A 14,324-nucleotide genomic window follows, 5' to 3' on the forward strand; every position below is an offset into this window, starting at 1 on the left:
AGCAGGAAACCTTAGTTCCTGGTTATATGGACCCCTTCTTAGGGTTGTTTGAGTGTCCTTATAATACAGAAGGTGGATTCCTTCAGAGCCAGGGATCCAATAAAGAATAAGATGGAAGCCATAAATCCTTTCATGACCTGGCTACACATGGTCACTTCTGCCACATTCTCCTGAGAACACATTGCTAATTATAACCCATAATTTACAGGAGAGTAATTAGAGTATTTCTTTGAAGGGAGTAGTATCAAAGAATATGTGGATATATTTCATAACCAATGAAGAATGGAATAATAATTAATGATTCTTCCTTGGACCTGACAAAAAGTAGGTCATTTCCTCTCTTTACAGTGGTCATGTGCTGCTCAGGAGAACTCAGATCCTACATGGTGACCACAGTTTGATTCTCCTGCCTGTTCTACCTGAAACATGCCAGACTTGTGTACAAGTACCCAAGTTTGGATGGGCTAGAGGAATGGAGGAAGGAGATTATGGCATGACTAGACCCTGTAGAGGGTGCTCCTCTTTCCATCTCCCCTCTCATCCCTCTTACTCCTACTCTCAGTCTTACTCTCACATGCACGTGCACAATCATGAATGAAGAAAAAAATCACTGGAGCCAGTCCTGTAGCACAGTGGTTCAGGGAACCAGATCCCACATGGCCAACTGTGTGGTTCAAGTTTCAGCCTGGTGACTTGAAAAACATTAAATGCTATGAGTACATGCCCTAAATCCTGACAAGATGAAGAAGTGGAGGAAAAGGATTGCATTGTGACCATGCTTCATTGGGGGTGCTTTCTCTCTCTCTATGGTCAATGCACACACCCTCTGGCACTACATATGTTTAAAAAATATATATATTAAAATACATTGTTCAAATAGAAATAGTTAAATGTTTTTAAAAGTATCCTTTTGTTAAAATATCTTACTTGTTTTCGATGATGCAAAGTGGCCAGATTGCATATAAATACAATTTAATCTAGCTAATTATTGTCTAGTCAATTTTATTGCAGCTCTTTCACTTAGATTCTGTAAATTAACTAAGATAATCTATGGCAATCTATGACCTGGAGTTCATGATCTGGTAGACAGCTAAGTGATAAATAGATAAATTTACCAGTAATTACAACAACTGTATAATGAAAAAAGGAAGATGATAGAAGATCATGGGAACACGGAGATATTTCTCCATAGTCAGAAAAGGCTTGTCATGAAAGATGACCTTGAAGCTGAGGACCGAGGGAGCTGTCTTTGCCAGGAGCTTGCAGGAAGAGGGAAGGCCCTGCAGTGCGAACAGTTGGCGTAGGAGGAGTTGAAAGGATGCCTGGAGATGTCCAGGGGGAGAGGGGAATGAAGTTTGAGAGGTAGAAAAGGATCAGATTATCTAGAGTTTAAGGGATCACGATAAAGAGCATCAATTTCATTCAACACTCTGAAAACAATTGGATTTTGAAGCTGCAAATATTACGGTTTCTGTTAACTGAAAAGGCACTTAAGCTGCAAAAGAGAGTAGGTAGGTGAGAAGGAGAAACAGTAGTAGGGAGACCATTACTGGAGTCCTGGTGAAAGATGACTGCAGCTCATCTAGAATGATGGGAGAGAAAAGGATGGACTTGAGATCTAGTTTTTAGATAGAACCAATGAGACTTAACCTGAAGAATGTACAGAAGAAGAAGAGCCAGGACAGTACCTAGATATTTGGCTTGAGTGGAGAGCTAAATGGTATTATCCTTAAGTGAGATTGGAGGTCAGCAAGAGGGGATATCAAGTTCATTTTTTGAACATGTGATGTCTGCAGGTCATCTAGTATGGGTGTGTGGTGGCAATTGGGTGTACAGTTCTGGAGTTCTGAGACTTGGGAGGAGATACACAGATTGTATTCAAAGCCATGGAATGGTGTGGATTAGAGTTATTTTTGTTTTTGCCTTTTTTTTTTTTTTTTTTTTGCTATAGGTTGCATGTGCTTGCCAGAGACAGAGAGAGGAAAAGTGAGAAATTACCTCCTGGGCTACAATCCCTTCTCCATTCTCCTCTCGGGAGTTTGGGCATGCACGTGCCTCTATCCAGTCACTGGGTCTGAGACTCAAACCATGAAGTTAAGCTACATGGGATCCATATGGGGTCTAGTGCCTTAACTTTGCCACCTGCTGGACCAAGGATTAGAACCTTTTAAGGGAGAAAATAGCTCCAGGAACCTCAGCCTTTATTGATAGTCTGCCTGCATGGGCCACATTCTTGCTTAACTTTGTTAAAAACAGAACACAAACTACAGCATAGGAGATTTAGTTTTTAATCTATATTATATATTAAAGACAGGAATGTCTTATTTACTTATTTTTCTAAATTTTGGCAGCAGTGTAGTTTAATTTTTTACCCAGATGACCTTTGTTGAATGGATGAGTAACAAAGTCACTTGCTAGACAAGGCCTGTTTCCTTATCTGTTAAAGGGAATACCTTAGGCCTGTTTTTGCATTGCTGACAGAAATACTTGAAACTGGGCAATATTATAAAGAAATATATGTTTACTCAGCTCATGGTTTCAAGGTTCAGGATCCAACATCCAACTTCTGGTGAGGTTAACAACATGGCAGAGGGAAGGATCTCAAGCAGAGCAGACAGTGGTCTGCATTCCTGTGACCTCTACCTGCTTCATTTCCTTTCTGTCGCTTACACTCCAGAACTCAGTGGCAGAGGCTTTGCCCAACTGCCCAGTCACGAATCTCACAAAGACCCTGCCTTTGACACCAAAATCAGATTACGTTTTCACCCTCTCTCTCTCTTTTTTCTTTTTTCAATTTTGCCAGAGCACATGTGTACTCACGAGAGAGAGGAGCTGGGGAGCAGGGTAGGAAAGCAGCTCTTAGGAGGATGGTCATGCTACCGTCACTTTTCCTCCCATTTCTTCTTCCTTTTAGGGTTCTGAGCATACATGCACAAGTACTCATAGTTTTTTAAGCCACCTGGTTCAAGACTTGAACTGTGTAGTCAGTCATGTGGGACCCAGCAGCCTTAACCACCGCGCCACCAGGTAGCCCTAAGTTTTCATCCTCTTCAACCCATTACAGTGATTTAATTTTGAAAAGACATATTCAAACCAATCCAGGCAATAAGAGCAGAGCTGTTTTGAAGATTAGATTAATTTAGCTAAAGTGTCTAGGACATTGCCTCATACATAGCAAACACTTCATGTTCTTTTATTTTCCCTTTGCTTATATGTAAGCAACAGAGCCACCTGAAACAGGTACTATATTTAATGCATACATCCTCTCTATTCTTATGTGGTTTTAGACAGGTAATGGGTAGATAAGAAGATATGTAGATAGAAAGGTAGAGATATAGATAGTCTAAGTCTGTTCCAGTGGTAGACACAGCATACCATAAACTGGGCAGCTTATAAACAACGAAGTGTATTTCTCACATCCTGGAGGTTGGGAAGTCCATGATCAAGGTGCAGAGTGATTCTATGGTCGGTGAGGGCCCATTTCCTGGTTTATAGACATCACCTTCTCTTTGTGACCTTACAGGAGAGGAGGGGATAAAGGAACTTTCTTGGACTTCTTTTTTTTTTTTTTTTTAGGATTTTGGGCACATGTGCTTGCCAAAGTCAGAGAGAGACAGTGAGAGGGAAAATGAGAACTCAACCATCGGGGAGATGGCCACACTGCAACCCCCTCTCCTCCATTCTTTTGGGATTCTGGGCCCACACACACTGGTGCCTGGCATAAATTTTCAAGCCATTGGGTCCCGGACTCAAACTGTGATCTGTCATGCCTTAGCCACCATTTCACTTGGTGGCTGCCAGACCTCTTTTATAAGAGCACGAATTCCATTTGTGAGGTCCCCAGTCTTATGACCTCCCAAAGGCCCTACGTCTTTGTACCATTGCCATTGGGATGAGCATTTCTCCATATTTGGGGAGGGACCAAAAATTTGGACCATGGCAGATAGGAAGGCAGGCAGATAGAGAGATGGGTAAATAGATTAGCAGATAACTGTGAATAGAGACATACTAAATAAACTGTGTCTGGTGTAGTTTCTTAAGTATCTGGAAACTATTCTTCCCTAAGTGTTCATTTACTGCTTTTGTCTTGCTTTCTCCAGCTGTCATAATTCTGCTTCCTACAAAGAAAGTTATTTCTTAAATAATGAAATGCTATGCTAAAGATGTGTTTTGATATATTTCTGAAGTCTAATGAGTAGGAGAGTGAATTAAATCAATATTATAAAAATTATTTCTACTTTTATGTATTATAACTTTATAATTGCTGATATAAAACTATTGCATATTAAACTGTTCATCATCAAATATAAAATTGGACACTCTAAATACTTTGAAGGTGAAGATAAAATGTTTAATCTGAATCTATGAAGTCTGCTTCTAATTATTTCTTTCCTTTTCCCTCTCTCTCTTCTCCCTCTCTTTCTCCTCTTTCCTTTTCTAAATAAAAATGGTGACTCAAACAAACTGTTTTCAGATGTGCTCTACTGTGGAAAATATTCTAACCTTTTTTATGTTTAAATTATATAATCCCTGATGTTTTCCATTACTTAGAAATATGTGATCATATATTTAATAATATTGAAGAAGAAGCTTTTATTCCACATGTATTATTTTCAGTTTTTTGTGAGCTTCATCATATCTACGTATCTCAGCATTACAATATGCATCTAAGGTTTTCCTAAAAAGCTTTTGGAAAATGATTGTGATTTTGATTTGCTTCATTGAGAAATTTTTGCCTAGTAAGATATGCCCCAAGTACAGCTACCAGTGTTTTGGAAAGATTGACATGCATTCTAGAATGGGTACTCCCACTTAGTGCTTTATACATGAGATAGTCCATAAAAGCTTAGTCCTTTGTTCTCTATTAATAATTTTTGGTACTAGTACATATTGAGAAAGTATTACAAATGCCTATCTTAGTCTATGCTGGCTGCTGTAACAAAAATACCAGAGATTGGGTGGCTTGTAAATAATAGAAATTTATCTCTCAGAGTTCTGGAGACTGAGAAGCCCAAGATCAAGGTGACTGCAGATTCAGTGGATGATGGAGACCTACTTCTTGGTTTTAGACAGCACCTTCTTCTAGTTGACTCACATAGTAGAAGGGGAAAGCAGCTTTCTCAGCCTCTTTTTATAAGCACTCTGTCCTCATGACCTAATCACTTTCAAAGGCCCTACCTCCTAATACTAGCACCTTGGCGGTGAGGATTTCAACCCATGTGTCTGTGTGGAACACAAACATTCAGAAATAGCAAGTCCACATTGGAAATATATTAGGCTTTGTGGGCATATGATCCCGGCTGCATTTACTCAACTCTTACTGTAGCACAAAAGCAGCCTTAGATAATCCAAAAGAGCATGACTGTGTTCCAGTATCATTGTATTTGCAAAAACAAGTAATAAGCCAATTTGATCTACAAGTTGTAGTTAGCCACCCCTACTAGAAAATATAATGGTTAAACACTTCTGTAACATTCATTCTCTAAAATATTTCTTCTAGATTATCTTTGAGTCCATGTATTCTATTTGGTCATCACTTCAGATTAGTTCCAGGATCCAACCTGGTTACCAAAATTCTCTTACACCAGGGGAGATGGACACATTGCAGTCCCCTCATTCTCCTCTTCTCCTGGCATGCGCATGTACTTGCCTTGATTTTCAAGCTACCAAGTCTGGGACTCAAACCCCAGTCAGCCATGTGGGAACCCAGTGCCTTAACTATTATACCACCTGCTGGCCTCAGTTATTACACAATATTTAAAATTTTATATATTATTTTTTATTTTTTTCTGAATAGTTTTGATCTACTGTTGAACCCATGAATATGAACTCACAGATACAGAGGATTGACTATATTCAAGATTTTCTTTTTGTTCCCATCAGTTATAAGATCTGTTCCATTTGTCTACTTGTAACTCAAGGTTATCATCCTTAAGTTCCTGAACCAGTAGATATTTGTCTTTTTCTATGTAGGTGATCCTTGGTTCAAGTTGGCTACCAACCATAACAAGTGATTTCTCAATTTGTGGTTGGTTTGTTACTCCATTTATAAACTAATTGAAAAGCAATTAATGGAATAATAAATCAAATTTTTAAAATACTGAGAATAATAGTTTAATCCTCTGACTTGATTGTCAAGGTTGATGCCAGAAAGTTGAACCCAGGAGGCAGGCTGGCCCCTTGGCTTGGTGGTTAAGGGAGCTGAATCCCACATGGCTGATGGTGTGATTTGACCTGGCCCTGGTGTCTTCAAAAACATGCTAGGTATGTATATGTGTGTGCCCCAAATTCCAGCGGAGTGGAGAAATGAAAGGAGAAGGGCTGCAGTGTGATCTTACCCTATTGGGGGATGCTTTCTCCTCTCTGTCTCTCTTTGGGGAGTGCATGCATCCCTCTGGCAAATTAAAAAAAATAACTATTAGACTGTTAGGAAAGTCATGATGTATTTTTCTAATAAAAAAATACATCATGACTTTCCCAACAACCCAATGAATAAATATAAAGTTGAACTCAAGAAGTACCAAATGAAGTTGAACCTGAGTGATGTCATCGTGCCATTATTAAGAGCATTAACATCGGAGCCAGATAGTCTAATTCTGTTTAGACTCTGCCACTTATTAGCTTTGTGACTTCGAGCTAGTTATTTACCTTTTCTTTGCCTCAGCTTCTTCTGTAAAAAGTGGATAATAACAGTACTTATATAGTTGTGAGAATTAAATGAGTACTTAGAACTTGTTTTAAGTATCACAAATAAAAATACTATTCAAGTGTAAGATAGGTGATATTTAGAAGTATTTCTATTATTATTGAATTTAACTCAGAGTAATTGCCATTTAAAATGATAAATAGAAAGGAGAGTTATAGTAAATGATATTTTCTTCTCTTTTTTTCTACTGTGGATATATATAATGTACCGTCTTTTCTCTGTGCTTACTTCATGAGAGCTATCTAGTGTCTTACTCTCTGTGAATGGTAATAAATGAATGGCAGTTTGTTTTTTCATCTCAAGGTACTAATTTTCTTTCTTCTTTCTTTTTTGGGTTTTTTTTTTTTTTTTTTTTGAGAGACTTTTTTGCTGTAGGGCACATGTGCTCGCCAGAAAGACAGAGAGAGACAGAGACACAGAAAGTGAGAAATCCCCCAAGGGGGATGGCCACACCGCAATCCCTTCTCCTCCATTCTCCTCTTGGGATCTTGGGCACACATGCACACACGCACACACACATGCCTGGCGTGAGTTTAAGCCACCAGGTCCGGGACTTGAACTATGGTCGACTACATGGGAGTCCAGCAACATAGCCATTACGCTAACTGTTGGCCCCATCTTTTTTAAAGAAGACCCATTATTTTTTTAAAATCTGATTTGGAGAAAGTGGTGTATTGGATTTTTTTTTTTTTTTAAGATTTTTGCCATAGGGGACATGTGCTCACTGGAGAGAGACAGAGAGGGAAAGTGAGAAATCACCTCCTAGTAGTGAAGGCCATGTTGCAATCTCATCTCTCTTTTCCTTTTGGGATTTTGGGCATGCATGCACATGCGCCTGACATGATTTTCAAGTTATTGGGTCTGGGACTCCAGCTACAGTTGACCATGTGTGAGTCCAGCACCTTAAGCACCATGCCACCTGCTGACCCCTTATTGGCCATTTGTGACTCTGTATTCCTTTCTAAATAAAGATAATCCTTGAATTGTTTGTAAATCCTTTTGGTAAGCTATCATTTATCTCAGAAAAATTAATTGATGGCTCTCGTCTATTAATATATTTACTTAAGTGCCTCCTAGTGATTTTTTTCCCAATAGAGAATGCCATAATTATATAAAAATACATTTAACTTTTTTAGATCTTGTGATATACTATCTTAATAACTCACATATTAAAAACATGGCTATTAAAAACTTAGCACATCATTATACAGCAATCTTAGCCTTGGTTTTTCTTTTTCTTACTATAGTTTGTGATATATAACTTTATTTTAATTTAGAAAATGACTCTTCAGGAATGTTTTCATGCCCACTTATATTTTCCTTTTACAACTTGTTAGATTGGATTATAAAAGTTACTGATGTTCTACCCTTTCTGACACAGTAAAAATGGCAGTTTTGTTTGACTCAACCTAATAGAAAGAATTTCCTGAAAGAAAAAAAAATTACTATAAATGTCAGAACTAGAGTTTGAACACTTTTTATGGCCCAGTCTTGGAAAACATACTATCGCTTCCAACATTTTGTTCGAAGTGAGTCTCCATTTGAGGAGAATGGAGATAGGCTTTTTCTTTGAAGGTAGGAGTGTCAAAGAATTTGCTGACATTTTAAAATCACCACAAAGAGCTAGAGACTGGTGGATATACTTTATGTCATGATGAAAAATTTATTTTGCCCTTTAAAAAAGTTCCTTTTCTTTGATATAGAAATAAATGATTTATAGAACATTAATGGTTACTGTGGAGTTCTTTGTCTTCCAGATTTTAACTTGCGACATGGTCTATTAATTATACACAATGAAAGCAATTAGTTCAAGTGTTTTTGCCAGTACAGAGATATTAATCTGCCAGTTCTTCCAGTTTGATTTTTTAAACCTATTTATAGATGTATAAAATATGTGATTCATTTATTAGTTTATTTTATTGTTGATCCTGCGAAGACATTAAATCCTTTTGTCTTTCCTGTTACTTTATATTTACCAGATATATCTTTCTGATTAATTCTAGTTGACAGTCTGCAGACTGCTGATGGAGAGTCTGCAGGTCTGGTTTCCCAGTTGCAGGCCAGAGCTAACATGTGCTGGAGTCTTCTGATGTGTACTTGGAATAAGACGCCACATTTTCATGACAGCTTGGAGGTGGGAAAGACTTTTGAGAGCAGAGTAAGAAAAGTTTAGTGTGCAGAGAAAGGCTAACAACTGTGATATTAACTACACCTTTATATTTCTGGCTAATCTGGAGAGTAGAATAGAGGTATTCTGAGATAACTGGAATTGCACTGTTTCTTCAGATAATATGTCATATTTGACAGAGGAAATGCTGCCTTCAGAACTTTATATTCACCCTTAGATATCCTGTCAAATCGTAGGAAAATCACAGACATACTGAGATGGTGTATTGATTTAATGCCCTATAGTGAATCGGGCATAAAACCAGTGATAAAAACAATAGTAAATCCCAACCATAGCCAGTGAGCATCCTTAATCGAAAAACCTGACATCCAAAATGCTCTAAACCCCAAAACTATTTGAGTATTGACAACTGAAAAATTCCAAACCTGATCTCCTATAAGAGGTCGTGGACAAAATACATATAATATTATCTTTAGGCTATGTGTATAAGGTGTACATAAAACATAATGAATTTTGTGTTTGGAGTTGGGTCTCGTCCCCAAGATAACTCATTGTATACCATCCCCAGTTTAGGACTTTTTTGGCTGTAGGGTGGGTTTTATCAGGATATTACCTCATTGTAAGTTTTCTCTTTTCAAGAATGTCACGTAAATTGAATCATACAGTATGTGATCTTTTGAGACTAGTTCCTTTCAGCATAATGCCTTTGAGAATTTGTCCGAGTTACTACATATATCAGTAATTCACTTACTTTTATTGTTGAGTTGTATGGGTATACCACAGTTTGTATGTTCAGTCATTTAGTGAAGGGCATTTGTATTGTTTCCATTTCTGCCTATGACGAATGGAACTGCTATAAACTTTTGTCTGTAGGTTTTGTGTGAACCTGAATTTTCATTTCTCTAGAATTAGGGACTGAAAACTTTTTCTGTGAAGGAATAGATAGGAAGTATTTTATGCCATATAGTCTCAGTAATAGCTACTCTTATGTTGTAATGTGAAAGCTGCCATAGACCATACATAAATGAATGCATGTGGCCGTGTTCCAATAAAACTCTATTTACAAAATAGGGGGTGGGCCAGATTTAGTATATGACTGTAATTTGTCAAACTAGACTGTGGTAAATACCTGAGAATGGGATTGCCAGATTCATGACAAATATATGTTTGATTTGATAAGAAACTGCCAGACCTCTAGTTTGTTGATTGTTAAAATACGTAGTTAATGGGACTGGCAGGTAGTGTGGTGGTTGAGGTGCTGGACTCTCACATGGCTGACCACAGTTCAGGTCAGGGACCTGGTGGCTTTCTTTCTCTCTCTTTTCTCTTTCTTTCTCACTCTGTCCTTCTCTGGTCAAAAATAAAAATGAATAAAGTTAAATAAAATAAAACAAAGTTAAATAAACTTCTTTTAAAAAATTAAAATACACAGTTAACTAACACTTAAATTATAAGAATGTTATTGAACTCAGACTTTATAGTTCTCATATCCTGTTCACATAGTTTATGAAAACAGGTTTTGGTCTTATCTTGAGAATCTATTTTACCTTCTACTCTTCTTTCAGATTCCTGTGTGGTTTTTTTGACTGGATGCATCTTCACAATTATAGTGATACCCCTGTATAAGTAATTTTTATTTGAATTAATTAAGATACAGTGGGGCATTTCAGGAAGATTATCTTTTAGGACTGTATTAGGAGCAAAAATCAGAGTAAGAGCTGCTAGGTTTTTAAATTAATGAATCAGTAGATTTTCTCTTAGAAACTGAGTAGTATTGAATAGGCAGCCATCACACCATGGCATGAAGTCTTTTTAGAAGACTTTGTTTTGGGGCTGGCAAGTGCCATAGCAGTTAAGGTACTGGACTCCAACATAGCTGACCACAGTTTGAGTCCTGGATCTGGCAGCTTTCCCTCTCTCTGTTTCTCTGTCTCTGGTCAATTGAAAAATAAGTAGAATAAATAAAATTAAATTAACAATTTTTTAAAAGAAGAAGAAGACTTTGTGTGTGTGTGTGTGTGTTAGTGCTAAACCCAGATCTTGTCAGTGTGTAAGCCAAACCCAGAGTGTTAATCTACAATGGGCACTCACTCATGAGACCATGTCTTTGTCTCGTGTTAAGTTTTTGATGTCAGTATGGAAGTTTGATCTTAGAAGTATACCTTAGTATCCTTAGAGTTCTTAAGAACAGCATCCTAAAATACTGTTGGAAGCCTGTTGAGTTAACTTTCCATTTTTTTAAAAAGAATATTTTATTTATTTATTTAATTTTTTTTTTGAGAGATTTTTGCTATAGGGCGTGTGTGCTCCCCAGACAGAGACAGAGAGACAGAAAGCGAGAAATCACCCCCAGGGGGGATGGCCATGCTGCAATCCCTTCTCCTCTGTTCTCCTCTTGGGATCTTGGGCACACACGCACACACGCACACGTGCCCAGTGTGAGTTTTAAGCCACCGGTTCTGGGATGTATCAGTAATTTGACCAGAGAGGAATGGAGAGAGAGAGAGAGAGAGACAGAGAGAGAGAAAGAGAAAGAGAGAAAGCAAGCTGCCAGGTCCGGGACTAGAACCACCGTTGGCCATGTTGGGAATCCAGTACCCCCAACCACCATGACACCTGCTGGCCCCAGCTTTCCATTTTTAAAATAATTATTTTATTTAGTATTATCTTTTCTTATTTTGACTAGAGAGAGACAAAGAGAAAGAGAAGGAAAGTGAGAAAGCCAGCCTCTAGGTCTGGGAATTGAACCATGGTCAGCCATGTGGGATTCCACACCCCAAGCACCACCACCTGCTGGCTCCTGGCTTTCTATTTTGTTGTAATTACCTTCTCCACAAAAGCTGGGACTTGGGGTTAAAGGGAAAGTGAAACATATTGGACATATCGATAGCTAATGAAGATGGAGATGATGAATAAAGCAAAGGAGGTATATCTTTCTGGCTATGACTTATTGGGGTTGTTGAAGTCATGATGCAGTTTTGCATAGGAAAACATTGAAAAGTATGTCATGACTTTGCCAACAACTCAACATGATTACTTTTTCTCTTCTGAAAAAGTAGTGAAGCATCAGGGCTGTCACAACATCAGGGAAGTGGTAAAGACATTTTGTTGTCATGGTAGTCCCACTTGTCTAGATTTGATGGTTGAAAGATTATGTCGGTGGGAGGGAAGTACTACTGGTGATATGATATGCTTTCATAAAAGAAGTTAACTATTTTCGAAACGAGCACTTTCCTATATTGTATGGACTTGGGCACTGGCAGTTGAATTAATGATCTAGCAACTGAATATGGTCTCCTTTGAGAATCAAATAAAAGTCACAGATTATCTTCCTAAACTGTGTACTGTATTCACAAATTGAGTATGAAGTTTCAAGGGTTCTTTTGCCCCTAAGTCAGCATTCTTCAGTGTAACTTTTAGTGGCGGTTGGAAAGTTCTATGTTGGTTCTGTCTAACATAGTAACTAGCCACATGTGACTTGATTTCTTCACATATGGCTAACACAACTGAGGAACTAGATTTTCACTCAATATATTTATGTTCATTCGAATGTGAGTTGGAATAACCCCATAGCTAGGTGCTGCCATATTGGACAATATAGGTATAAGCTCTTTCATGCTCTATAGATTAGAATCCCTATAAAAGAGGTTTTGGGTATTCCATTTGTTAGGAATTTAATTTGTCCACCTCAATTCTGAGATTTGCAGTCGAACCGTAGTCGCTATATGTACCTTGCTGTTCGGTTAAGTTTCAATTCAGGTTTGGTTGTCTCTAAGTATGTAACTTTGTTGTGACTTGGGGAGATGTAAGGAGATTTCCATTATTTCATCCTGTTTCTTCCATAACGTGGCATTCAGAGTAGGCTTGTCCTAAGCTGTTAGGTCGTCAGAAAAGTCATGATGCGTTTTTGCATAGAACAATATGTCATGACTTTTCCAGTGACCCAATATTTCAGTTGTCCAGATAATGAAAAGGTGAATACCTATTGAGTACTTCTCTGTGGGGTTTCTGCTATCACTTCATCCTGCATTAGGAACAGTCTGGTGATTTAGAGATACCTTTGCTCAAGTATTTAAAAAGTTTATTTTCCATACTTGAACATTATTTAGTAACAAGAACAAAAGGTTGTGGATGGCTTCCATGAAATCTGACCTTGCCTTCCTGTCAGTGGTTTCCTAATCCTGGGTACACATTACATCATCTGGGGAGACTGTAAAAACTGTTCCTGGGCTCTTGCCCCAGATTTTCTGATCTGAGTAGGGTGACTTTTAGGTATCAGGATATTTTTTGAAGTGTCCTAGATGAGTTCAGTATCCAGCCAGGGATGAAAATCTCACATTACAGTGTAATTAGTGGACCTGGGCTACCTATGGAGAGTAAGCTCTTCTGAATTAGAGACTAATTCATAATCCTTTTACCCCTTTCTAGTTGGAGCCCAGATTTCTAGTCTTGAGTAAAATACCATTAGGGGAATGGGCACTATTATGCTCACACATTCAGAGCCTGTTATCCAAGGAAGGCCCTAATGGTCAGTATATGGGAAGAGAAATTAGTGGAGTTTTGCTTTTAATCTTCACTAACATTGAATTTATTGGTAAATTAAGACTAAATTCTTTATATGTAGAAGTGGCTTTAAATTGACTTGATTTATAATGCTATAATGGTACATTTCATTATTATATTTAGGAAATAAAAGATGTGTCTTCTTAAGAATTATTTGTTTCTAATAGCAGGTTTATAAAAGGGTGTATGTTATATGTATGCCCCTATGTCTATACATATTTAACATATCTTAGAAAAGTTATTCAGGAAATTAACAAGAATGGCTCTGGGGAGGAAGCCCTGTTGTGGGATATTTACTGTTTATTCTTTTCAATGTGGCCTTTTTAGCCATGAGGCATATGTTAAATTTAAAAAAAAAAAAAAAAAGAAAAAAAAAAGCACCTCTTTTCAGTGGCGAAAAATGCTTTTTAAAAGTTTTACTGTGGGGAACTAGCAGTTAGCGTAATGGCTATGTCGCTGGACTCCCACGTAGTCAACCGCGGTTCTCGTCCCGGACCCGCTGGCTTAAAACTCACGCCGGGCACGTGTGCATGCATGCCTAAGATCCTGAGAGGAGAATGGAGGAGAAGGGATTGCGGCGTGACCATCCCCCCTGGGGGGCGATTTCTTGTTTTCTGTCTCTTTGTCTCTCTCTGTCTGTCTGGTGAGCACACGCGCCCTATAGCAAAAACCTCTCAAAAAAAAAAAAAAAGTTTTGCTGTGGCCAGCAGTTTTATTGTGGCATGGTGGTAAGGTGTTAGACTCCCACATGGTCAACTGCGATTCAAATCCTAGACCTGCCAGCTTGCTTTTTCTCTCTTTACCTCTCATGCTCTTTCTGGTAAGCGCACATGCCCTATAGCAAATTAAAATAAATAAATAAATAAAATGAAAGCCCCCTTTTTTTTTTTTTGAAGAGGTTTTTGCTATAGGGTGCATGCGCTCGCC

At 38.1% G+C, this 14,324-nt stretch overlaps 1 protein-coding gene across 7 annotated transcripts in view; it reads left to right on the forward strand.

The window, feature by feature from the left end:
- WDFY3 (WD repeat and FYVE domain containing 3) overlaps positions 1-14,324 on the forward strand; it is a 258,678-nt gene that overhangs the window by 19,069 nt on the left and 225,285 nt on the right. For 5 of the 7 annotated variants that reach the window (XM_006143286.3, XM_014585834.2, XM_014585836.2 and 2 more), the window contains exon 1: positions 8,823-8,840. The exons of the other annotated variants lie outside the window; for them this stretch is intronic. In XM_006143286.3, coding sequence (XP_006143348.1) covers positions 8,827-8,840 — 14 coding nt within the window. In that variant the 5' untranslated portion in view covers positions 8,823-8,826. Of the gene's footprint in view, positions 1-8,822; positions 8,841-14,324 lie in introns of those variants that run through there. 7 annotated transcript variants of the gene reach the window in all.

The sequence above is a fragment of the Tupaia chinensis genome, unplaced genomic scaffold, assembly GCF_000334495.1.
Source record: "Tupaia chinensis unplaced genomic scaffold, TupChi_1.0 Scaffold000094_1, whole genome shotgun sequence".
Taxonomy (NCBI): Eukaryota; Metazoa; Chordata; class Mammalia; order Scandentia; family Tupaiidae; genus Tupaia; species Tupaia belangeri.